Source organism: Nesoenas mayeri, assembly GCF_963082525.1.
Source record: "Nesoenas mayeri genome assembly, chromosome: 1".
Classification (NCBI taxonomy): Eukaryota; Metazoa; Chordata; class Aves; order Columbiformes; family Columbidae; genus Nesoenas; species Nesoenas mayeri.
Genome location: NC_137541.1, coordinates 59,425,655 through 59,453,505, shown reverse-complemented (window position 1 = coordinate 59,453,505; position 27,851 = coordinate 59,425,655). Strand labels below are relative to the sequence as shown.

The window sequence follows — 27,851 nt, the reverse complement described above, 5'->3', positions numbered from 1 at the left end:
TCACAATATGTACAGCCAAAGAGTAAAAAATACTACAACAGTTTTATGTTACCCTTAAAGAGTATTGCTTCAAACCATCTGTAAAGGCAAATTTTTCTACATTAAGCCTGCAAAGCATTTCTGATTTTTCAGATGTTTTCAGAACTGATTTGCAGAACCTCCGTTCTACAAAATGCATAAAAATGGGGAAAGGTCTACCAACGTGTTTGTTATTATGCAGTAATTGCCGAAATGCAAATACTTAGAAGATATCTCACAATATTTTGTTTAAGTATACATCAAAAATGGCTCTATCTGGTAACCGCACCTTAGTTCATTTCAGCTGCACATTCAGAAGCATGTAATTGTTTCAGGCATTATCTTTTTTCTGCACAAAAGGAACTCAGTTAGTTGCAAATTGTAATTTCTGAGCCAAATTCAACACGCTGCGATGCTGTAAGAAGATTTGCAAATTTTAACCATCTCATCTATTAGAAAACATAACAATCAACTTGATTATCTAGGCTGAAGCGCAGCCACACTTAGGCCTAGCTATTTTATTCAGAACATCAAACACAAACATCTAAATCTCAAGTAGTTTGTAAGTACCACGGTGGCTGAAACCACAAAATTATTTATTTTCAAAATCATAGTTACAATTTAACCAAACCAACCATAGAATTAAAAATAATTATTCATCTCAAGACATGTATTTAACGGGGGAAAAATGGAAAAGCAGTTGTGAAAGACTTCTGGCCACCCGCAGTAAAGCCGACTATAAATGCCTGTCTGCTTAAGAACTGTTTTAATGCTCTTGGCAAATATTTGCAGTTATTGTTAATAGGGGTAGGAACCTTTGAGGCTGCCTAAATTCCAGACCAATGTTTCTTAAACCAAAAGATTTACAGCTCCACACTGTAACATGTATGATGCAAGTAACTTGTCTCGTATCTAAGAACATGCAAACCATCTCAACAGGACCAGGTTGAAAGCCACTTAGTGGCGTACGCAAGAAGCCTGATACCTGACAACATTGCAGTGCATACTGTTCAGGATTTCATGATATGGCAACTGGCACTGAAGAAAAACAGTGACAGCTTGAAATCCTGGACAAATTCACACTCCTCAAATTTTGGCTGGACACAATCCCAATAGGTTACAATATTTCTTTCATGTTTCACTGGTTTCTTTTGCACTTCCTGTGTCATAGGAGCAACAAACTTTAAGGTAAGTGGAAGGAAAAAGCATCTCAAAATTGTTTTGAGGGGAAAACCCTCAACTCCTTTTGCTACTTAGGCTTACAATGAGTATTCCAAGGCCTGGAAAGCACTTGAAGAGAAAGCTTTCTGCAACGGTAATATTTAAAAAAGGCATCTGTCAAGTGGCCTAGCACACCTTTTATGTTAGTAAATGAATGTCAACAGACCAACTTTTTTAACTGAAAGATTTCCTAAACTCCAGTTTACTACACTACACTGACTAGGCAATATCAAAAGGTGCCAGCAGAATTATGGAACTCAGGAGAGGCTAATCTAACAGCAACCAAAAAAATCACCAGCCTACAATTTCCTTTTTCAGGAGGCGTACCATAAACCAAGCAGACTCTGCATCCTCTACCCAGAACATATTTTCTTTATATTTTCCAATAGAAATGCCTCTATTCTTAGAATTGTGAGGGCTAGGGCTGGGGGGGTTAGCACACACCCATACAGCACTTCCACATTACTCTGCTCTTTTGTGGATGAGAGAAAACCAGAATTCCTTAGTGCTGCTGTTGTGGCCCAGCGGTGGCACAAAAGCAGCATTGCTGTTGCTAACGACAGGCCACGGGCCTTAGGCTAACTTCACCTTATGTTGCAAGACTCTAGTCTTGGCTTATTAGGCTTGTTGTAAGCTTGTTGTTGACTCCAAAATGGAGCTTGGTGTGAGGTTTCTCACAATGTAGAGTTCAAATTTGAGATAACAGCAAAAGTCTTGAAAATACAGACACAGGGCTATAAACAACTTGCTGATGGTCCACTACTAGACTCTGGAAAAGTTTAAACTTTGAGAGCTAGGAGAAGACTGCTTTACACATAAAAGAAAAGAAGGAGCTCAGCAGGAAAAATCCAGATGAACAATGGAGTAAGGGACTTGCTGTGTCTTGGAAAATAATAGTAGTCCAGGGGGCAGATGACAAAGGCTAAGAACAGTCTAGAAATAATGAACTTCTTATGAAAAAGCAACATTCTGAATGTGAATGGTAGGATCATCACAGGAGTCATCACCACAGGACCACTGTGGGACTGTCACAGTGACAAGTGACAAGTGTGCCTCCTGCTGAACTTGCCTTCTTGAAGGGCTCTTTCCTTGCCTGCTCCAACAGCCCTAGCTTTCCCTCTCTTCCACCTGCCTAATTCTTCAAGGAGCTTTTAACCTGCCAGCTAATCATCCAGGGCTATGTATAATTTTTGACTAGTTCTTTTTCTCTAAAGATAGTTCAAAAGAATGTATGCACATTCCTTTAATTTCATTGACAAACTTATGAAAAAATAAGAAACAAAAGGGTATATTTACCCTTTTCTCTAGAGGCATGTTTACAGTAAGATGTCATTCTTAGCAATTAAAATTATTTACTTCAGTCAAACCATTAGGTAAAAATATTAAAAAGGTAAAATGTCAACATGCAGGCAATCCAGGTTTCACAGTCAATTTCTGTGAAAGAAAATGACCTTGAATAGGATGCACAGTTCCACTCACAAGAGCAGCCCCTAACTGCTACTGGGTAAAAGACTGTCATAATTGCAACATCTGGAAGGAGCAAGAGGCCTTGAGAAAGGTGTGCATCCATGAGACCTGTATCTGTTGTAGGTAGCAATCTAGAAGAAGTGAGTCTATATAGAAAATCCAGAAGTATTTTGGTACTATACTGGAGTAGAAATAGAAGCCTATGGGGAAACAGTAAGAAACAGTCACCAGACACCTGTTGGTTTTTGTAATCCAGGGATGTCATCTAGGAAAGCAGAATCACTAGTAAGAGTAGTGGTTTGAGTACACATGCCTAAAAAGAAAAAAACAATCCTCTTTTCTTAGACAGCAAGTCTAGGGGGTTAGAAAAAAAGGACTATTACAAGCAAAGTTACATATGTAAAGCAGAAAAAAGCTGACAATCAACATGTCTGCCCTTCTCTTCAGGTGTCTGGAAATCAAAATGGAAACACACAAAAGGTAGTTGCAAGTACTTGCAATTTCAAATTGAAATAAAGGCAAGGCACAGGCAAAGAAGCATAAATGCTGAAGTGTAAAAATTACAGTTAGCAAGGAACACAAGTGACAACACAGAAATGCTTCATGTTAAAAGAAGAAAGGAAATGTAGGACCTTAGTGGGAAAGAAGAACAAAAACCATGCTCTATGGAAGATTCAAATACTGAGTTCCTTTTGTCTACTGCCTTCATAAAAATGGTGATATCTGATCACAAACTGATATGTATTAAGTCTGTAGGGCCTGAGGGTAAGTTAAATTTAGTGCATCCTTAGAGAGCTAGATGAACAATCCATTAATTATCAGTGATCATTTTTGCAAACTGATTATCTTGGAGGTTAGAGAATAGCATAGGGCTGTAATGGGGAAACCAGAAAATACATCTTTAAAAGGGCCAAAAAGGATGACACAGGGAGTCTATATATCAGTGAAATTTATATTCCTACATCTGTGTTAGAACAAACTATTAAAAAGGCAATTTATAAGGGTCTAGAAGATATGAAAGCTGTAAAACAAGAGCTAACACAAATTTGCCAAGACCATGCTTCTGGCGAAACAAAATTATTTCCTCCTCTAACTGAACAGCTTGCTTAATGGTTGCAGCAATAGATACACTAACTCACAACTGTAGTAAAGCTCATCAAAATGTTTGGGTGCTATCTCATGCTACATTTCCATTAGCAACCTCTGGAAAATAAATTATATCAGGCTGATATTGTTCAAAACTAAAACTCAGCGTCCATATTAACATTTTATTGTCAAGGCGGAAAACAAGTGGTCACAATTCATCTAACTGACAGCTTAGAAAACAGAATAGAATATGCCCATATGGAATTTGCAAAGGCCAAGCACTTTGTAAGCCCAAAATTATAAGTCAGAATCATCTTGGTACATGGAGAAATGTTTAAAAATCAACAATACATAAAAGTGCAAAATAATGTAAGAAATCAAAAGGAAAAATACAGAAGGGGAAAAGAAAAGCTGGGCAGCAGTACAGTGGAAACAGATCTGGTGGTTATAATTATTGTAAACTAAATATTTATCAACTCTGTGATACTATAGGGAAAACAATGCATTTTCAAGGCGCATCAGTCTAATTAGATATTAACTGTTCTTACAAAATTTGCCTTGTTATTGTTAGAAGATGGAACACTTAAGGACCAAATTTTCAAGAATACATTCTTACACACCTGGAAAGTACATACCAGTCATGGAAAACAACACGCATTGTTCTTGAGAAATCTACTTACTTGCCTGTAGCATCCCTATTAGTTCTTATATCTATGTACATTACATGTAAATAATAAACTAAGGTTTTGAAAATTTGGGTTTGGATCCTCATAAGAAAATCCTTTGAAATAAAATTTTATCTACATTTTCCTCAGCAATAATAATTTCAATATAATATTTGTTCATTTAATATTTTAATATACTACTTTCATATTTACACTTTCAGTTTCTTAATGCACACTTCAGGTTCCTACTCACATTCCCTGTCATGTTTTAATGGTTGTAGTAAATAAGATCAGAAACCACTCCTTAGGTGTTCAAATAAGCAATGGTTAACATCAAAACTTGAAAGTAATAAACCAGATACTAATCAGCATAACAGAAAATTACTGGAATAGACTTTTCTCAAACTAAAGTGTATCAATTGATATGTAGTAACACATAATCTTGTCAGACTTACCATTAATTACTGGGGTATAAACAACAATTCCAACTAAGTTGGGATCAGATACAGTTGTGTCCAGAATAAGGCCACCAATACTGAAAAACAAAGTACAATATTTAGAATAAGGCAGCTACATTAATTAGTATTTCAAAACCTTTTTAGCAATCTGTCTTAGAACACCTCCAAGCCACAGTTTCCTTCTCAATTCATCTTCCCCGCCAGTGCTACCTTGTTCTCAGCTACAGACTAATATTGCTATAGTTATTTATATATTAAAAATGACTTATTATATATTCTGTTTCCCTGAAAATAAGCCTTACCCTGGAAATAAGCCCTAGCATGATTTTTCATTATTTTTGAGGATTCTCAAAATATAAGCCCTACTCCAAAAATAAGCCCTAGTTACAGTTAATTAAAAAGTCAATTTAAATAGTGTCCATGTAGCTAAACATGTAAAATGTAATACGTTTTAGAGCAAAAATTAATATAAGACCTTGTCTTATATTTGGGGAAACAGGGTAACAATGACTATAGAATTTCAGCCAATCACTCCACTTTTTAAGATTCATGGTTTTCATATGACTAAATAATCTCTTAGATCTGTGTGTAATCTTGACTGGAAACTGTGGGAGATGAATAGCTCAGCATTTCTTTCATTTGATCCAGCAGGATTCTGCTCAGTCCTTGCCACAGGCTACTGCTGCCCCCTTGCCTCATTCCCACCTGGGACTTAACTTTGTAACTGCCTCGCTTTGAGAATATTAAAGTTGATTGACGCTCTAGAGGCTCCTTAAATGCTTCTTTTAAGTACAATCAGGTGTTAAATAAGATATATAGAGGCATAGGGTGACTATCACGATGAAGCGAGACAAATGGACTCACCTGCTTATAACCATGGCAGTTATAACAGGCTCCCATCCTGAATGGAGAACAGTTCTGGTAGCTGGGTGTTTGGCAGCTATGACAATCCCCATCGGAGTCAGAGCCAAAAAAAAGGCACCAACCAAAGGAGATACATAGTAATATGTCTCTAAAATAATAACATAGAAAAACAAAACAAAACTGGTTTACTTTCAAGACATTCCTATAAGTTTTTCCTAATTTAGAACTCTAAATTACAATCAACATCACACAGCTGAGGAATTCTAAGTCTTTATCACTACTGTACCTAAAGATTCAAGTACTGCACTAAACAACATGGTTTATTTCTGCCATCTGTGATCACTGTCTCCCATCGTCTCAAGGACAGAACTATCTGTTCAAAGTAGGAATTTTGAAGAGGACTGTTATATTATGCTTTATGATAAAAATGCCATAAGTATGTGGAATATAAAACATTATTTTGCAACACATCTACCAAAAAAAAATAAACAATATGTTGAAAATGCATTTTGTTTATACACAAATTCACAGCATATGTACACCTCCTTCTTTCTGAAGCACACATAATATGGTAATCCTTCCAGAAATAGCATACCTAAAGTGACACGAGCACAATATGTGATATTGAGCCATTTATATCGGTAGTTCAGTTGTTCTATAACCAATCTGAGTCTGAAAATTCACAGCCGCAATTCTGCTTCTTGCACCTACCCATCAGAGCTGCATCATGTTTCACAGGAACACAACTGCCAACAGCAGTCAGTACCATCATAAAGCTGAGCTACGAAGGCAAATGGCTGCCTCCACAGAAAGAATACTATTTTGTTTTTTGATTACTTGGTTTTATAATCCCATCCACACAGAAGCTATTACAGTGATCTAAGACTGCCTAACTCAACAGTGAGGTAAATAATGGAAAATTTATCCTAATAGCAAATATATGTATATAAATTAGGCAAACATTCCACTTTTATAGATATTTAGTTTTATGAGAAATGTGATTATGTATTTTATGTTAAACGCTTTGTTTTCCTAAACTTTCAAAATTAGGACAAGTCTTAATGCAAAATATATTTCAAATTAACAGGTTGAAGAAGTTAATGCAGAACACATGAACACTTTACCAAAGTCTAATATTTAGTATATAAAAAAGTATTATCACCCCTGTATTATGGCTTACTACAAAGGCTGCAAATTCAAGCAATAACTACTTTGATGTTATCTTGGTGGAGCTAAAATTACTCCTGGAAGAATTGCTGTAGAGTTTTTAGAAGTTACCATCCTTCTGCATTGACTGATAACAACCTCTGCAGCAGAGCCAGCAGAAGAGATAGTAAGATAACTTGCACTGTGTAAGCTTAAAGTAGAAAGCTATTAGAATGAAAACGAGACAAAGCCCAAAAGAGAAGTAATTTTTTCCCTTCTTTTTTAACTATTTCACAGTATATTATCTCCTTCTTCCTCTTTAGTGCCTTTTTTCCTCCTTTCTCCTCTTTCTGTGAACTAAGGTGGGCCTAATGTAAGGAGTTCTTTCTCAAAAGACTACACAAAATATGTGATTCCTGTATTTGATAATTACAGCTTTGTTTTATCAAACTCAATAAAAAAGACAAAAATGTACTGATACAAAGTTCTTTAGCTACTTACTGCCTGGGTAAAGACAATCTTCCCTAAACTTGCAATGAAGAAAGATCCCTGTATGCACTAAAATTGGTCACATGGAAAGGCATAATTCATTCCACATCTATTTATTTAAAATTTTGAAACTTCCCTCCTTTTCTCCTCTCTTTTTTTTGTTTTCCCCAAGACATAACTCATACTGTATTCCTGCTACTTTTTTTTCCTCCTTCTCTGTCTGTTGTTGTCACATGGAAACAAGGTGAGGCATTACTATCTACCAGATGCCAAATAACTGATTTAAAGGTTAGAATGAGAGAAGAGCTTTAATGTAGTATATTTAGTAAAAGATAAAAGGTCACAAAATAAATTCTTTGCCACATTTTTGAAGAGGTCGCCAATTTTATTAAAATATAAAGTCTGCTAGTCAGCAAAGATCCTCTGTTGCAAACTTAACATTGAACAGCAAAATACAGACGCAATGGTGAGCATTATCCTACTTAATCACTAATTTTTGAAATTCTTTCGCTTGTACATCAACAATTACCCCACTGTACTACTCATTACAGGACTTCTACCAACACAGGAAAGTTCAAAATAGTATGCCTTTCACAATAATTTCTTTTTTTAACCCCCCCAACAACTCAAAGAACTTGTTAGAATGTGTTGATGAAAAAAGGAAGAGTATTTAACTACCAGCACCAAGCTTGGAGACCTAGTCCAGGAATGTAGTCCAAGAATTACAAAGAACACACACACAGAAAAAGTACACATAGATGAAACTGAAATCAGTCCAGCAAATGAACAAAGAATACTATCCAAGAATTATTTAATAGGTAACTTTTAAATAAATAATAACTATGTAAAATATAGAATATACATACACATGTCATCCTGCCACAGAAATGCTTTGTAAGTTTAAAAAAAAAATGAAAAAAAATAAGAAGACATCTTGCTAGTGTACAGTGATTCATGAATTGTAACAAAAATAAATGTAATTTATATCTGCAGTGCAACAGGACCATTTGAGAGGTCAGGAGGCAGCCAGAAGCAAGGGTAGCTTTACAAACCTTAGAAAACATGACTCACCCGTGGCTGATTATCAAACCTTTCACTACTTGAATTCAACATATTTTAAGTTAGTTAACAGCAGCTACAGGAAAAAAAGCAAATATGCATCTATAAAACAATATAAGCTGTCATATTTGCAACAAACAAAGCAAAAGTTAGATGAACTTTCCAGAAGGTAAATATGTGTTTTATAGCAATAAAAGCAAAGTGAATAGTGATATAAAAGACAATGACATGAAACAAAATGCAACCGATGTGGTAGTTTTTTGTGGTTTGTTTGTTTTGTTTTGTTTTACCCACTAAGACAGGACTTCCAAGACTGCTCAGCAATAGCTGAGCTTTGTTCCTTTGAGTCAACAGCAACTGAGAGGAGTTAATTTTTTTGGCCTTATTGTTCAACACTTTAGTATGTATAAATGTCTTAATTTCACCATGGAGAAAAGTACAGAGAAAATTTACAAAATACATTTAATTCCTGAGTTCTTTAAATTGAGTTGGTAACAAACTGGATTATAAAAGCTACTTCATCGTTGCAGTATTGTCCTAAGTTTCTTCTTGACAAGAACAAAAGCCAGGAATGGATCTTAGGAGTGGGGAATCTCCAAGGACAGAACACTGCTAGAGCTTAGAATTTATTTTTTTAAAAATTTCTCCTATGATAATATACCAGCACTTTATTGAGATTCTCTGTTCTAAAGTGCTAAAGAAAATTATAAATAAATAGGCCACCAATCATTCCCACACTGCTAAAGGAGGAGGAAATCAGGTATATGTATTAATCTGTTCACAAATTTTAGACCAGATAACTGAAATTAATCCTGTCCAGGTTTTTTAAGGCAAAAACGATGTAAAAATTAAGGCAAGGCAGCTGCTCCCTACCAGAACTTCAAATTCTACTGCCTGTCAATTAAGTTTAATTAAAACCAGAACCATAGCAGCAATTAATAGTTTACAATTACATTACAGAATCTGTCACAAGTGAGTAATGATAGATTCCAGCTACCTACAGGACCAGTGAAACTACTCAGCTCCAGTCTAACTCTTGGCAACAGAGTGCAGGACTGTGTTTAGCTATGGGTGACTCTCCTTACAGAACACCTCATTATAAGAATATAAAAAGACGTTAAACTTGAGATGCATCTTTTAAGGAAGGGTGGGCCATCTTCCTTTTCATATTCAAATCACAGAAGAAGAAAATGTATACTGCAATAGCTGGAGAATGGGAAGAGGGAATAAATGACTTGTCTTTTAGGGCTCACTTCACTCCATTTTTGATAGATTTATAGCAGGTAGCTTACACGGTGAAAGGAATCTCTCTCAGTCTGGCTGTATTATAGAATTTGTACCATCCCACAGTGGAAGATCAACTCCTAAGAGCAATCAACTCTTCGATGAACTTCTGACTGTGACCTTAAATTAAAAAAAGGAGGGAAGAGGAAAGAGACAAGGATCTCAACTGAGTCCTTACCGATCTTCATTTATCATAGTTTAAGCCCTTGTCCTTTTAGTAAACAGTGATATAAATTAATCTTCTAGTTCAGAGAACTCAGATGCTTAAAGTTTTACTCCTTGCACGGGGTTATCTATTGTGACATACTGTTCAGTGCAGTCCCACTGAAAACAATGCAAGCTCCAGTAGGAATCAGAGGTAAATTGGAAACTTACTACTTCAAAGCAACTGATAGGAACCTGAAAATAATAATGTGAATCACACAATTTGGCTTATCAACCCAGATCTAACATGCATGGGAGACAAATTTATATATTTCAGCCACATTCTATGAGAAGAAAAAAAAAAAAGGAAAGCTTTAAGCAAAGTCTTTGGATCATTACTGACAAATGACAAGCAACACGGACCCCCACACTTAATACACTGGGTCTTTCTATTCGCAATCATCCCCCGTTTTCTGATGGAGGAACCGCAGCCAAGTCCCAGTGACGGTCCCAGGGAGCCCTCTAGTGCTTTCCTCAGCTGTGTAACAACCATCCACAGAGATGGTTCTTTTGAAGTTGTTAACGCAGAAAGAACTGTTAACCTTTTGCTATTCAAATTGCTGTGTTTGATGGCTTTGCCATTATTTTTTAAACACTCGGATGAACTTTTAAGAAATGATATATATGATGGCGGCCAGACAAGGTGTTTCATTTGGCCTTAGCCTAGGTAAAAACGCTACAGTCCTTTTTGCATGCCTCTTCTGGGTGTGCCACAAAGCACCATATCAAACCAGAGGCTGAGCACAGCTGTACAGCTCTGTTACAGACAAGCATAAAGCTTGTACATAAATCATTTCCCCACTTCCAGTCTTGTAATCTGAAAAAAAACTCTTCCCCCGTAGAGAGCAGCTGGAAACTTACACTCCTGTTTAAGTACATTTGAGCCGTTAGGCTAATAAATCATAGCGGGAAACAGTTAATTCAGAATACAGTGCAGAGGTGAATCCCACCTGCTTCATTACTAGCCCATAAACTGTGGGTTTATTTGCAACATTTCCATTGTGTTTGTTATTCTAGCATTGAGAAAGGACAGAAAGAACATAAGGACATCTGTGCTGAGTGAAGCCAAAGGTCTCGTCTAGTCCAGTATCCTGTGTCTGACTATGGCCAGCAGTTCAGGCTTGTGGAAAGAAGAAAATGACAAGTTTAGAGTGACGCTGCTTCCTGTGTGCTCTGCCAGTTTCTGCTGCTGTTTGCCTCAGGGATTTCATCACTCAAATTTCTGTCTGCATCCGTCTGCTCAATACTCCTTAATGGATTCTTCACTGATTAACTTATTGAAAGATTTTCTAAAATCACTTTGGTCCTCTTAATACATTATGGCAGGAAGTTCCACATCCCAATCACATATTGTGTAAAAAGGTTTCTTTAATTATTTTTGTAACCTGCTGCCTAATTGTTCTATGAATGCTACTCCTCTGCCATTCACAGTTTTGTACACCTCTCCTGAGCTGAAGCTACGCCATACTTTTATTCCTTTTTACAATTTCATAGTTCAAATATGTGCATCGTGGAAACCACACATTTCCAAGGGCTTGGTGGTACGTTCTTACTTTGCAAAGACTCTCTGTTTCCTAAGAGAAAGAAATACAAAGATGTCGAAAAAAATATAAAAGGCAGAAGCAGCCATTTTATCACCAAAAGATAAGTATTTCCAGAAGACCACATAGAAAGAAAACTGGAAGTAACGCTTGGAAGTGAACTCGAGCGCACGAATCACTCCCCCTACATGTGTGCGGGATTTGCTTTTCAACTGCAATGGCTGAGTAAAATGTGAGTGGCTGTGACAGCTGTGAAAGTCACAAAGAATCAGTTCAAACTGGCCCTGCTTCATTTTTTCTTCCTCTGAGATATATTAGGCCACCTGTAACTAGATGCGTAAATTTCTGGAAATGTGTGAAAGGAAGATATAAGTCCAGGTTTCCTCCCCTGTCTTCTTTTTGGGGCTTAGTGTTTTTTTTAATTGTTTTTGGTTTGTTTTAGATGATTTTTTTAAAAGTAAAAACAAACAAACAAAAAGGCATGTTTGAGTAGAAACTGAAGTATTACCAGTAATTAGTTACTCCTTTAAAAAAAACAAATTATCTCTAATTTGTATACAGCATAGGAAGCAGCACTAGAAATATTCACAAAATAATATATATTGTTTACTTACAAATGACAAATGTGGCTACTATTAAAATCCAGCTACTATTAAAATACCAGTACATGTAAATAAGTTTTGCCCATGACCACAATTCAAAGAAAGTGGAAAGGAGTAGAGGGTGCTGTTGAAAAACAGTCAGACTCAGTACTAATGATTTACTGGGTTTGAGTCATATGGGTTCAACACAGGCAATTCTATAGAGAACATTACAATGCAAATACATAAGAAACTACTATTTGTAGGGAAAAGCATTAGGAAACAAATGAAAAAAAAAATTGTGTATTCATTACAATGTAGTTTACGAAGCAAAATTTTTAAAACCAAAATGAAGTTTGAACTATAGGGCATAAGTTCCTTAGAAACTTCGTTTAAAATACTGACTAGTTAACATTTAAAGCCTGAAGTCTAGCATTAATTATTTTAAATCAGACACAGTCCTGACTAGAATAAATTTTAATCATAACCCTAGCTCAGTGTTAACCCAAATTGGGCAACCTCTTCCAGCTGCACACCTACCCAGACTAGCATAAACCCTAATTCTGAACTGAATTCCAATCAAACATATAAATTGTTGGGACCTGAAATCTATTGTAAGTAGAATAACTCAGTGTTCTAGTCTTTTAAGATTTCTGAGTGTAGCAATAAATCTAGATAAACAGTCTCTAATGAGCTAAACTCTAATTATTATCCCATTCCTAGCATTAGCTAGAAACATCAAATTCCATGAGAACAGACACTTTCTCTCTGTTCTTCTCATCAGGAGAAAAGAAAGAAGTTAAAAAAAACTTTACTAATGTCTTTTTCACTGTAAGTCTATAAACTTCCTTAAAAGAAGTATCTAAAGGATGTGTTGAGAAATAAGTTATTAAAATATAATATAAAGTATTTAATTATAGTTATGAAATAAGCAATACCATTTAAGTTTTAACAAAAATATAGAAAATATTTTAGAAGTCTGTATTGCACACTGCCACATTTACGCTGACATCACATCAAAACTTTCTTAATATGAAAAATCAAATACTGAAATTATAAAATCATCAGTTGAAAACTAAGAAACGAAACAGCAAGTGACACCAAGGTAGCTTGAGTCTTATTAGAAGCCTTTTCTGACTGATATCATAATACTTACACAGAACAGCTCGAATTTTTACATAAAAAGGTTTGAACAATGAGCACAGACGTAAAGAATATACGCGGTGATATCTACATGCTCGGTAATATGATCATGGACAATACAAAATTTGGCCTGTGGTATACTATGCTGTAATTGTCCACAGTTGTGTCTTTTAAAACATAACATACTTTAAACAGTTTCTTTGGAGGGAGTCGGTTGCACCAATAATTTAAATTTAAATATTGTTCTCAACATTCCCTCCTGTGAGAAAATGTTTTCACACTTTTTGTTTCTTCATGAGAGAGATGAAGAAATAGGAAGAAAAAGATTGGTTTTTGAGCTCCTCGTTCCCATTTTCCAAGCTCACATCTCCTTTGTGACAATCAAGCATTTCATTGCATCAGCTACTATCTAAGCACGCTTCCAATAATAATAACCATAGGCATATTCATTTTTAGCAGACATCGTGATGATGAACCTTGTTCAGTGCTCTGCTCCTTTAAGAGAATAGGATTTAGACAGTATGGATCCTAGAAATCAGAAAAACAGTTTCAAAGGGATGATAGAAACATGCAAATAACTAGTAGAAGAGACGGACTGCAGACTGAAAAATAAAGTCATTCATAAGAAAATTAGTTTGGAGCTGTTTATGTGTAATTCACCTGTTCATAGCTATTAGTGGGAAAATAAACAAACAGCCAAAAACTGTCCTCAAGAAGCCAGACAGAATTCACACATGAAGTAGGATTAGATCTTTGGCCTCTGCAGTCAGTAGTCAGAAGGCCTCCCCTTTGCTGTTCAGCTGTTCAGAGTGGTTATACCTTTTTTCATCTTTTGTGGCAGAAAGTGCTGTTCTGAAGAAAGCTATAGCTAAATTAGCAGATTTATGTTTGAAATACAGTCACCATATTTATAAGACAAAACAAAACAAAGGCAACAGAAGAGAGTAGGGCCATTATTTGGAGAAGCTGGAAATGGTTATTTCATTTACTAAAAAGCAGAAGGAAATGCTGGTAAAATCAAGCACAGGAAACAGTAGGTAGACATGGAATTCCCACACTGGGAGGGAAAGAAGAGATAGAAAATAGCTGAGGAAACTGGCACTGGAAGCTGGAGTAGCGAAGATGAGGAAACAAGGTATTGCAATGGGAGCTGGAAGGCACTTGGAAGGAATCAGAAGGAAGCTCACAATAGTCTTTGCATAAATCATTTAGTCATAGCAATCACAAAGCACAAATAATCTAAAATAAGCCTTCACTTCTTTGAATACAAGTTGTAAACTTGCTTTTGTTAGTTTAAGTACTTAAATTACTGTTATTTTGATTTCTGGGCATGGCTGTAGCTCAAGATATATTTGAATGTTGCCTAAAACCACACCCTGACCAAAAAAATTCTCAAAGCAGAGCTCCTCTCTGAGTAGCTGATCAGGATAGCAAATTTAACTCCTTCTCCTTAGTGCAAGGGGAGAACAATTCAAAAGGGCTCTGGGAAGCAAATATTTGATTTAGAGTGGGCATTCGAAACTTGGATGGAGACAGCTTCCCTCCCCTCCCAGAAGGCAGAATAAATTCAGCAACTCCAGTTTCTAATTCACATTTAGACTGACTGTGACACTGTAAGGGTCTTTCAGATATTAGTAAATTGTGCCAAGATTACGGTTAGTGACTTCTATCATCCTAAAAAAGATCATGGCATAATGTTGTAACCTAAGATTCATCATTCGACAGTATAAATGTTGACAAAAAAAGTCAGTCAGACTAAAAGGTTTTCTAAACTTCTCCCTCCTTGCCATCTCCCCACCCTCCTAACCTAAAAGAGATTTCTATGGAGACATATACATTAAGAAACATACTTACCAAGGCAAGTATAAAGACCCTGACTTATCCATGCTAGTATAGCAAGAGTGATAAGATCTCCAAAACTTGCTGCTATAGGAGTGGCGACATTGTCAGGATTAATACCAGTCTTCTTTGACCCAACAATAACTCCAACCATTATTATTCCTAGAATCAATAAAGACAGTACAGTAACCATATCTACTGTTGTAACTCCACAGAAAATTCCAAGCTAATGACACTTTCAGACGTGGTAAATAAGAAGTAAGTGCTTTTGCCCCAGGATGGTTCTTCTTTCCACCTGACTGATGTCTATATTTTTAAGTTTTAGCCATCTTTTAAAACTAGGTTATATATTAATAAAAATAAAACACACACACACAAAATCAAGAAACATCTGTACAATGAACTATTTCATCTCTGATTAGAATTAGCACTAGTGAAATTTTAAATGAGCCATTTCCTGAAGAAAAAAATACGCAGTGTATTATTTCTACACACTATTAAGTTTAGCTGACTGAAATTTAAATTACACTAGGCTGAAAACAACATAAGATTAAATATTTCAACATCGGATATTGCGCAAGATTTCCAGTCATGGACTTACCACCGAAAGTCAAGACACTATACCAACATATAGGAATGTTACTTGCTATGGAGTTAAAACATTTTAAATTTAGGATGTTGGTTTCTACTTTTTTTTTTTCCCCATAAACAGCAACACTAACTTTGTAAGAGGCATTTCCCTGCAGAATGTAAGTAGCTACTAAAACTAAAATACACAATGTTATTAACAATCTCCTTTGGCATAACTGAAGTAATTTCCCTCTTATCATATAATATACATAAGTGTTTCAACTGTGTATACCACAGTGTATACCACTATTTTAAAGAATTTTTGAAAAATTGGTTATTATAACTTTCATGTATTTTAGGCTACATTAGGATTTCACTTTCAGAGAAACTGCCTAAAGAGTTACACTCCATTAAATTTTCAAAACAAAGAAATTAAATGATCCTGTAGGATCACAGTATTTCATAAGCACCTGTTTCATGTGTAGGAGGATAAAGCTTAGAAAGTAATTTCCTGTGCTGGCCCATCACCAGATAAAAACAAAAGTTTCTCTTCATGTCCAAATTATACTTGAGAAGCAGAAAAAATGCATTCATGTTCCTCAGTTCTCTTGCTGCTCTTTATTATACGCATGATCAAACTCAATGGCTCTGTAGTCACTAAAAAATAAGTGTGCTCTTAATTTCATACAAAACTTTTAACAATTTTGTAATTTTCACATAAGTAAGCATATCAAATTAGTAAAAAAAAAAAAAAGGAAGTTAAACATTTTACCTGACTACCAACTATGTATTTTTATCAAGAATAAGTCACAATTAGAGGCATCTTTTTCCCCCCTCATGTTAATTAAGTACCACCTTTTATGCTTAAATGTTTCCTGACAATTGGGAAGATTAAATTCATCATGCTATATGGCTCCAGACAGACATTGGCACTGTTTGTAGAGGGGGACTTGAACCTGGCCCAAACCCTTCACATAACAAGCCAATTAGTTCACTTCAGATACAAAGCAGAGCACAAACTAACAAATAAGCAGTATGGGCCTCCATGAAGTTTGGATTCAGCTGAGCTATCGTCCGGGCTCACTCGAGCTTAATTACAAATAAGTTCTACCCATTTAGTACTAAGAATATATTTTGTACATTAATGAATATAGAAAGCAGTGGAGAAAAGTTCTCCATCATATCAGGTAAAACCTAAAAAACCCCATACCTTTTGTTTTAGATATGCTCAGGAGGGTCATGCAATATGCAAGCCTACATGGAAACTGCCAAAGGGCATCCTATCCTCAGCTATGTTTCATGTGTACTATACCTTGCTGGATTTAAATTTTTAAGGAATAGCAACATGACATATATTGAGCATTCACAGAAAACTAAATTACTGTTAAAAGTAACATATTCCTTTTACCTTGTAAAAGGGAAGCTATGAAGGCAGTTGCTACGCTACTAGAGCACAGAAGGATTGAATGGTCAAAGCTGTATTTGCCCTCTGGAATCCAGCCCAATATAACTGCTGCCACTGCTGCCAGAAAACCAACTACTGTTGCCTGAACCTGGAAAAGAAAGAGAAGGCGAACAATTCTTAAACCAGATAGATTTAGGAGGACTACAAAACCATTTTCTGTTATTCCTTCCTCCTATCTACATTTATTTTCAAGGAGTAAAGAGAGCATGCTCACCCATTTTGTAGACATGATGATAATCTTGGATGATCAAGCAAAAATCTTATGCCAGCAGAAAAGGCTTTACCAGCATTTCAGTGACTCAAGAATAATAGATGTAAAATCAGGGAAAAGAGCTGAGGATTTGTCAGGACCCAAAGCTGAAATGCCTAAAGAGGCTCCTAAGCCACTTAAAAGAGCAAAGTCACAGCATAAACATTTCCCCTATTATTTGAGCATCTTGTATTATAACATATGAACATGAAATAGTTATGAATCATAAGAAAGAGTTGCACTGGAGAACAAACACTCCTTTCCTCAAATGACCCAGCTATTTAAAATATTGATTATTATTCAAAAGCTCTATCACATATTTCCTTTAAACATTGAATCCAATGCAAACACAGTACTGAAAATATTTGAGAGGTCAAATGTAAAGTGTTTTGCCAAATCTGAAATTTTTTGCTAATCATCCTCAGATTCTCTCTCAGAAAAATTAAAATGCAAATACACTTGGTACAGTCACAAATAATACTTTACCTCTTTTTCTGATAAATATAAGCTCGTATTGGTTTAGAGAAGAACTACACTGCTCAAAAAAAAAAATCAGTCATGCAAATATTTTATGTCAAGTATAAGACAGTGTAGTAGAACTAGTTTCCCAATAACACTGTCCATCTCCATACCTACCAATACTTCTGGTGGATTTTCTCAATAACTTCACTCACTTCCAAGAGTAAATCAAATAAGCCCATTATATTTACCTGTTTTAAGGCCAAATTGCCAATTATTAGATTCCACTTCTCAATGGGAGAATCCATTTTTCCAACATTTACCTGTCAAAATTACAAAATAATTTCAGGCATTTCATATTTTGTAATTAAAATTGTGTTACTTGGAAACACACTAACAAGGCAGAAACTCACAAATAATACAACTCATACAAAAAAAGAGACATTTTGAAAGCAAGTTAAAACCAAACTATACTTCTTTTCAAGTCAAGTATTGCTGTTCATTTTAGATTGTACTTACACCAGCAATCCCGAAGTAGTTAAACGTGATGCAGTTTACTGCACGTAGCGCAGTTTACTGTGCAAGATATACAAGCCACGTTCCATTCCAGGAATGTCCAAGCACCATCAGTGATTAGATCAGTGACTGGAAGGGAAACTTCTCAGTGTTCAGTCACTTTAGACTGAACTTGTATCTATGGGCCTTAAATTCTATGAGCCAATAGAAAAATGTGTAGATGCAAGTGTACGTGGACACACACACACTCTCCTGTAAGTGTGTTCATTGACTGCAACGACACTACTTGCATAGAGAAACTCCAAGTGCATAACGAAGATCAGAAACTACATCTAATACTGTTTAGTAGTCTAACTTCTCATTTCTACAATACAGCTAGAGACTTATGATGCTGCAAATGATCTAAGTCCAGTCCTAAGGCAATATCTGGCAAGACAGCAAATAAATTATTGTAAGAAATTAAAAAGTACATACATATTCTTCTGTAATGTATTTCCTACTTATTTTTTTGAGTTGGAGGACAAGATCTGAATAACAGTACATACCACTGCAGTATATATTTAAAATAATTTCCCTTTTGAGCTAACTGAACAATTTCTAAAATGTGGAGCATAAATTTTATTGTATTTTTTTCCCATAGAGTACTAATCTTTAAGACAACATGCTTCTCAAACCAGATAAAGTCTTAATATATTTTTTCCTCTTTTGATAATGTCTTTCCAATTGGTTTTACTTCCATTTCTTATCCACTTTTTTCATTTTGTGATAGTAGTTTGCAAGGAACAAATATTAAAAGAAATGCTAACTTTAAAACTTAAAAATACAATAAGACACTTTATCTCAATCTACACTATAAGTATTTCATAGTGTTCGAAGTGCAGTCAAAGCTCCGCAAACACATGCATTAAGTTTAGATATTACAACAATATTTAAGGAAGTGCAGATAAGAATCTCCTTTGCATCCTTCTTAAATATATAGGCTCAATGAACAAAATGGCAGGCTATGGAGAGCTTCACTCTTTTTTTCCTTTGAGAAGTTTTTGAAAAGTATCCAGAAAATCCCTATTTAATCAGTAATGTTGAAAAATGCTTGATCCAGCCTAAAAGTGAGCTGCTGCCAAATGGCATAGTTCTTATCTTCCTTACTATCAACTACATGTTCACCTTTTCTTTCTTCAGATCTACCAACTCCACAAGTGATTTCATGGTAACAAATTTACTTGCTGGTTTGATGGAAAATGCTTTTTTTCAGATAGCAAAACGGGGTTGTCTTCTACAAAATGATCTGATTCATCACATGCAACCATGTAACCAGGCACAAATGCTCTTAAGCTTTGGAAGGGAGAAAAAGAGCAGGATGACTCCCTTTAGCTGCAGATTTCCATAAAGTAAGATGAAGTTTATTGTAATACTGTGGAAAAGATGGGCCTAAACAAAAAGTTTGTAGAGTCACATTGCTAATGCCTAACCCTGATAACACAGTGAAAACAAGAGTCTGCATAAGTTTACAAGGATGACTAAATGAGTATTGTTTTGGTGTTGTGGGTTTTTTTGTTGTTTTGGTTTGTTTCTTTCTCTTTTACTTCCTCTTAAAAAAAAATATAGGGTGAAAAGGCAACAGTGTAACCGAGACAATGAGAGTGACTCAACAGAAAAAAGCTCAAGAATACAAATCACACAATATAAATATTGGCAATGAATAGGCAGCTGACTTAAGTACACCTGACACAGTTCCCACAGCACAGCAGTGGGGGGAGGGAGAAGGGTTTCCAGTAACACTGACCAAAGAGAAGAACAAGCTATGCCATGAGGTAGATTAAAAATACAGTCTTAAGACAGGTTTAGTGAAATGACTGAAGTGACCAGAAACAAACAGCCAAAATAGGAATTTGGGCAACAAGATAAATGAAGGTGATCATGCAAAACTTGAAACCAGATATATTGCAGATAGCTGAAACTTGCTAACCAAGACATTGCTTTTTGGCTGTCTACATAATTACAATGGAGTAAAGATGATTATTTTACAGCCCCAAGACCACAGATATCTACAAATTCAGATGCAATTTTAAGCTCACAAAGCAAGAGGAGTATGAATTAGCTCTAATGCTGAACTCATGTTAGAAATTTTCTCTGTAAAGGTAAAGCTATTCACATGACACAGTCTTGCATTTACTGTAAAGACAGTATATGGTAGGAAGACAACTGCTGAAAATTTAGCCCAGAGAAAGGAAGATTAATCACACAACCGAACCCAAATAACAGTTTAGATATGATGACCTTCAGTTTTCACTTCGGATGAGGATGACAGGCCTAAAGATCGGATGGCTCAAGAGAGAATTAAATCAATGTGAAGAGTGCAAAGGTCAGAATCACCTCTTTTATAGAGGTCTGAGAGAACTGGCACATAAATTGCAGGTCTAGTTGCAGGATATTTTATTAAACTCTCTGGTTGGTTAGGAATACTTTTTTTTTTGGGATACTTTTAAGCATGCCATTTCGGGCTGAGGGGAAGTGGTCTGAACCTCATGATGCCAACTTTAGTGTTGTGGAAATTCCAGCACCCTTTTTCTATGTGCGTGAGAGAGAGAACAACTCCTTGACTTTTGGTGACAACTGATGGAAAATATGAACAGAGGTCAAGATTCCCAGAGCAGAAAAAGGGTCTGAATGACCCTTTTCCAAATGTCTCCTGTGAGCTGCAAGGTTGACAAACAAGATAACATTGGTGAGGATGGGGAAATCAGCCATCGACTGGCCTAGAGAAGAAGTTCTGGACTCATGATCTCATAAAGGTCATAAGTTCAATTGAGATAAAGAATTAAAGATCCCGTTAACTGAAGTAGAAGTGGTGGAGCTGATTCTGACACTTTTTTTAAGCCTTCAGTAAGGCACTTGGTAGGACTTGGACCTGGTGTATTTTTCACTATGCAATATAAGCACTTCCAGTCCTCAGGCCATGAACTATCAGTTAGGAACACATTAAGCAACAGGAGAACACAAAAAAAATAAGGTAAAAGACAAAAGTATTCATGCCTGACAGTAAAGGCAGTAAGGTTTAAACACAAAATAGTGTTAAGAAACAGTAAGAATACTCAGGAAAGTAAGAGCATTAAGATCAAGCAGAAAACCAGACTGAATAGCTAAGGCTGCCACTGATAGAGAAAACAAAACATGTCAATTCTCATGTATGAAAGAACGGATACGGGGCAAAAGTAATTGATTTCTATAATGGGCATGACACAAGCAAACCTTCATAGGATGGCTAAGGCTATGTCCAGCACAGCGTGCACTGGGTCGAAAACTCAATATAAAGTGGCAATGGAATTTATTAATGACAGAAAACTGGGAGACCTTTTCAGTACAAGGCATTGTACTACCATACAAAAACTGGATGACCTTGAGGACTACAATAATGAAAACAGGTAAAAATCAACAATAGAAATGCATGGTCACGCACTTATGGACTAATAATATTTCTGCCAGAAGATGGGAGTGACAGCTGAAAATAACACAAAAGGAGAAATATTAGGGCAGAGTCATTGATCACAAAGTGACTGTGAGGTCTAAATCTGACACTGCTAGGAAAATAAATATATATAAACCTAGAAAGTTTCAATACCAATATTTCAGAGAAATAGGGAAGTGCTATTCTACAAAGCCATAGGAAGGTCTCATCTGGAGTTATATACACCTTTGACCAAACATTTTCTAGGAAGAATCATTCCAGTAGGAACAGGTAGAGAGTGGGAGTCTTGCTGGAAAATGGAAAAATTATCTTACAAAGGAGAAACACTGCATTAGGCAGTGTCTTACAGGGATACCAAATTCAGGTACCAGAAATAGTTTGATCACATTATTGGAACATTCTGTTCGCTATAGTTATTCACACACACACCAAAAAAAAAGCTATATGGCAAGGCAATCTGGCTTGCTTTGCCTAGAATAAGGAAGGAATGGAACATCCCCTCAGATACAGAAAAGGGCTATGACAAACATGTAAGAAAGAAGACACAGAAAAAACAGTTATGCCATGTTACAGTGTTGACACACACACAAAAACAAGCAGACACCCCAAAAAACCCCACAACAGAAAGGGAATAAAATTATTTACCCAGAAAGCTACAAAAGAGTTTCTAACAGTTTGATCAACAAAGATGTGGAGTAGCAATGTTAGCAATGCTTTGTTTTTGTGCCAAGCAAGTGGTCTTCAGAAAAACATGTTCAAAATGTATACATTTTGTTAGCCTGTTCAAACCACATCAAGGCCAAAGAGATCTGTTGACTTTACGGAATACACACGTAATCTGAAAAATCTACTTTATCTGTTCTGAATGATGATTTAGAAGAGACCAAAGAAATGAAATTTTGGTCTGCAGAGATTAGAAGAGGGTCATATTTTTAACTTCGGCAATTTAATAACAGATTTAAAGAGCCCCTGTAACCGTCACATTAAGCCGTGAACATAAACCACTTGTGTTCCAAAGATTTGGTTTCCTTTTGAAATATTTACAACATATATCTGATGAGCAAAGGGGGAGAGAAAGTTACTTACAGCGGTTGACAGACGGGATGCCAAGGTCATTTCCAAATTTCCTTTGAGACCAAGAAGTGCGGGAACCAAGATAAAAACTTCAGTAACATTCTTGAACACATCCCAGTGCTATATAAAGGATACAGTGAGAAACATTCAGTTGAAAAATTATCTTTAGACCATCCACAAAATAGATATTAAAAAAAAAAATCTGTAACTAATAAATTAAGCCTCTAAAAAAAAAATCCCATTCTTTTTGTACTAGATCTAAAAGTCTAAAACCAGAACTGATATCTATCTAGATAAAATAGATTTATGATGGCATGTTACTACTTCAAAGATGAGAATACCCAAAGTAAGCTACAAAACTTGGCCTTAAAACAAACCTAGTTAAAAAAAGATGTCATTAATTTGAAGTCTTTTTTTCATTACTTTAAGATAGTACCAGGTGCTACGACTGCTCTTAATTGATAATAATATTTTCATCTTTTCTCTTCCAGCTGTGTAAAAACCCCACATAAAAACAGCAAAGAACTAGTTGTGAAATGACCAGAGCCTGTAAGTGAAAAAAGCTTCTCTTTATTCTTTTACTTCTAAGTGTGAATTTTCAAAATGTACAGTCTTCCAAACCCTGGATTTTATAAAGCGAACAAAGACAAACTCTCCTTTAATTTTTTGTGTGCTTAGTTCTCAGTACAGAAATTCTATGCTAGTTTATATCTTTGTCAATCCATGTATTTAATTTGTAATCATTTACCAACTTTAGATAAACTAACAAAACTGTAAATTGTGTTTGCATTCATGGATTTGTAATCATTAAAATTATTATTTTAATTAAAAGATTCAATTCTCAAAAATAAATAAGATATGAGAGTTTCCTACATGTGAAGTTACATATGTATATACGACTGGGAAAGAATAGCCATTAAATGGTTTGTAAAAAACAAACTCAGAATGCTTTGTTGTCTTAAAATTTTCATTTTCAAAACATGTTCTGCCACATGTCAAAATCTTGCTTTATTGATATCACAATTTAATGCTTAGTTTAAGGTTAAAAAAGGTAGTACTGGCACTAGCTATTTTTTTTTGCCTTTGTGTCACATCTATCTCATTCACGGTGAGATAGACTGAGAAACCCATCAAGATTAAAAGTAACATAGAAGGAAAAATCAAGATGTATCTCAGTCCAGCTCAAAACCCAGCTATACAAACACTTACATTCCCTTTAGGAAAGGAAGGCAAGGTGAAACATTTGGCTGGAAGCCAGTAGTGGCAGGAGGCACAACTGCCTCTTTTATCTGATCATTATGCTGTATCATTAAGTAAATTATATATTAACAGTGTATAAACAAAGCATCTGTGTGAAGAATAAATTGGTAAGATGCAACTGAACAAAGCACAAGATTGGTGTAAAACAGTGCAAGGAAGCAGTACAGTTTGCATGTCAATTCTTATTTTCCTTTATCTTTATAAAAGTGTCTTTTCATTGCAATTGATTGAAGTCCAAACTTCATTTACACTCCCAAGATTTTGAGTGACAAAGATAGTCAACTCTTACTCCTCTTTAAATTAACTTTGTAAACCCTTAAGTGTACCTAACGAAAACCCTAAAGCAGAACGAAACAAAACAAAAACAAAACAACAATAAAACCCCAAAACAAACCCAAGCATATTAATTTCTCAACTGTCTTTCAGTTTGAATATTGTGGTTATTTCATATTTTTGAATATTTTTTGTGAGTCTACTCATACAAGAAGAGCAAATCCATGAGTTTTGTACTTACAAGAATTTTCCTTTTTAAAAAAAATCAACAACCAACCAACAACAACAACAACCCCCCCCTGTACATTAGGCAGGAAATAAATCTCAATATAGCCTGCAAAATGCAAAGAGAAGGCAAGAAAATAAGCTAGTCCAGTAGCCTTTCTTAACTGTTACTTTCTCCAGAATTTTCTTCAAATATCACTATACAAAGAAGTATTTCATAGGCAGCTGTTACTTTTAACTCCACAGAAATACTGCTGATATCTACAACTGTGTTAAGCTAGAAACCAGTCCTAAAAATGTTCTGTATTGGTAGGTTCCTAGCAATATAATACTCCAAAATGGGTTTTAAAAAATATTACTAAATGTAAGTCTTAACATTCAGAGAAAGTTCTGTTTACCTTATTCCTGAATAAGTAGTATCAGTTAAATCTGCTACCACAAACCATGTTAATCTGACTTCTCTGGATGTAATACAATTATATTTCAAGGTGGATGTGACTTTGCAGCCCTGTTCCCACCCCCGACTGTAATTCTGACTACCTGCTGAAAGAAAACTTTCAAAGCAAATACCAACCTGTACAATATCCAAAACCATGCCAGCAGAAACAGTTCCAAATCCTGCTAGCAGAAAAGGTACTAGTATCTGCAACGCCATAATACTACTAGATTCTTTGGGTTGTTTTCTACTTCCTTCCACAATGACATCTTCATTACTGTCACTAGATAGGTTGTCTTGCTGCAACATTGCATCTGTTTCTGACGTGTCCATTCCATCACAGTAATTATAACTGGTAAAATCATCATATTTAGGGCTACAGCTAGATGGGCTGTGTCCATTGCTACCGTGAAAACTTGGTTCTGAGAAGTGATGGTACTCTGTGTGCTGTTCAGACCTAACATTGAAATTGTGTCCTGCTGGTTGTAATCCATCTTGCCAGACACCATTCACCTTTTTGTGTCTTTCATCCTGGTTTATTTGGTAAACAACAGGAACCATACTCAAAAGTAGTCTCAAAAATTTATCAGACTGAATTGTATTAAGATTTATGGTCCAGTTTACAAAACCTTCTCTGTCATAAACTTTGCTATTCGTTTTGGAGATGGTAGATCTGCCTTTACAGTTAGTCATAGTGCTACAGAAGTACAGGTGGAAAAGCACTTTATTCTTCAGACGTCAGTGATGAAATCTTGTAGATGAGTCATCAAGTGCCACACTTGATGATTTTAAAACAGATAAAACAAAATGATCCATTTTTGCATGCAAAAATATTTCTTCATTGATCTCAGATCTTCAACAATTCCATAAGCAAGACTGGATCTGCAAAAAAGTAAAAAGCATGTATTCAAGCTTCAAAATATTTTAACTCTACAGAAGCCACAAGATACTATTTCAAAATTTCAGATCACCCAGTAACTTTCCAAAGTAAGTATCTGTAGAAATGCCAATCTCCTCCAACATTCAACTGCCTAAGTTGAAAGGCAATAGAAGGTAAAAAGGGAAAGCTGGTGGGTGAGGACATTGCACAAACCGTTATACTTCCCAGTGAAAGATACAGCAATATGGACTCTACATTAACTAATGCGGCCCAGCTTTTGCCTTTTTAAAGCCCAGGAAGCCAAAACTCTTCAGGTTTTGGAATCCCAGTAAGTCTAAGGCTTCAGGCACATACTGTGTGCAGCCCTAAACTTCAGCAGCCTTGAAAGCAGTAGGTCCCCAGAGAAATGTATTTCTGCAAGGTGCAGGGGTAGCGATAAATGGAACCCACATGATGGGCCACTGTTGTGCCTCCGACTCCGGTGCTACTAGCAGCGAACACAGCAAAAATAAGGAAGAACACCTTAACATTCAAAACAATATCAAACCCAAATCAATATTCTGGGTGGGAAAGGCCCTATGTGTTGACATTACCTGCTCTCCATCCCCATAAAAGATGTCAAACCGATATTAATTTGTACAACTGAAAAGCATGCTAATTTAAATTCATAGTAACTGATTTTTTTTCTGAGGCAAGTACACAAATTATGTTGAATATAAAGAGCCACTAGGTACATAAGAAAACTGGAATTTTTTTCATAAAATACTACAATATCAAGGAAAGTTGACAGTAACTAAATTCAGACCAATTAGTCTAAAATAGTTTAAATTAGTCTAATTTTAAAATAAAATTGCAGTAGAATATTAATTAATGTGCCATATTAAAATTTAATTAAAATCAGAAAAATGTTAGGAGTTAGGATAATTAAAATGAAGATAATAAAAATCTGATTTAAATTTAATTTTGCATGAGGTGTAGGTTGGAGATTTTTCCTGAAAGACAGGTTGTTCTGATGACTAGTAACCACTAAAATGTAATTTCGTGATCAATATTAACACTTGAAGTGGTCAGTTTGTTTCACTTTCTGCAAATCATGCAAATGCAATGTATCTTTTTTGTTTAATATGATTCAAAGTTCCACTTTGAAATTCCCATTATGATAGAAAATTTAATAATTACGTATCGGCAGCTTCAAGTCATTTGACATTTCTTTCATCAGAAGCCACTTTACCTTCCTCTTCTTCAGTTTTCATGTTGTGATAGTAGTTACGGTAATTTACTAAAAGATCAACAGTTTTCAATTGACTTGAAGCTTTGTTGACTTTGGTATTTATTACTAGACTCCATGAATACAGGTAAATGATTCGCATAAACAAAGAAACAAAGTTCAGATAGACCATGCCAGCATGATGTGGGATACCACAATTCTACAACCTCAGGGCACTGTAACTATGCAAAGTTGGGAAAACATATTTCTACAGACTGCAGGAAATAAAGTTTAGAGTGAGAGGTTTAGCGGTTAGGGTTTAGGGTTATGAGGATTGTTAATCTTCTTTTCCCAAGAAAACTAGGCTCGTAAGATCATATCATTTTTGTTATGATCCCCATACTCCCCTTCCCTCAATTTCAATGTTTTTGTGTCATCCAATATTTCTGGAGCAATTTCAGATAGATTTGACAGAAAGCAGAGATGTCAAAGCTTTTAGTAACTAGCGGCCTTACAAGAGATCCAAATATGTGCCCTTGCTGTAAGGCGTATTCAAACATCAGGCAGTATAATTCACTCCTATATGGCCACAGTGAATCTGCATCCAAAGTCCTACTGGTCACAGAATTCCTTATTTTGTTTTTGTTAGTGGAGAGATGACTCAGATGCAACATAAAAATTTTCCCTCTATGAATGGCTTTATCC

At 35.6% G+C, this 27,851-nt stretch overlaps 1 protein-coding gene across 1 annotated transcript in view; it reads right to left on the bottom strand.

Moving 5' to 3' along the window:
- The window catches only part of SLC41A2 (solute carrier family 41 member 2), a gene marked incomplete at both ends in the record, with an annotated part of 45,903 nt that extends 20,151 nt beyond the window's left edge, over positions 1-25,752 (bottom strand). The window contains 7 exons of the mRNA XM_080363838.1: positions 4,913-4,992; positions 5,780-5,927; positions 15,081-15,227; positions 17,044-17,188; positions 18,061-18,132; positions 22,878-22,985; positions 25,198-25,752. Coding sequence (XP_080219964.1) covers positions 4,913-4,992; positions 5,780-5,927; positions 15,081-15,227; positions 17,044-17,188; positions 18,061-18,132; positions 22,878-22,985; positions 25,198-25,752 — 1,255 coding nt within the window. The remainder of the gene's footprint in view (positions 1-4,912; positions 4,993-5,779; positions 5,928-15,080; positions 15,228-17,043; positions 17,189-18,060; positions 18,133-22,877; positions 22,986-25,197) is intronic.
- Positions 25,753-27,851: the final 2,099 nt, after the last annotated feature.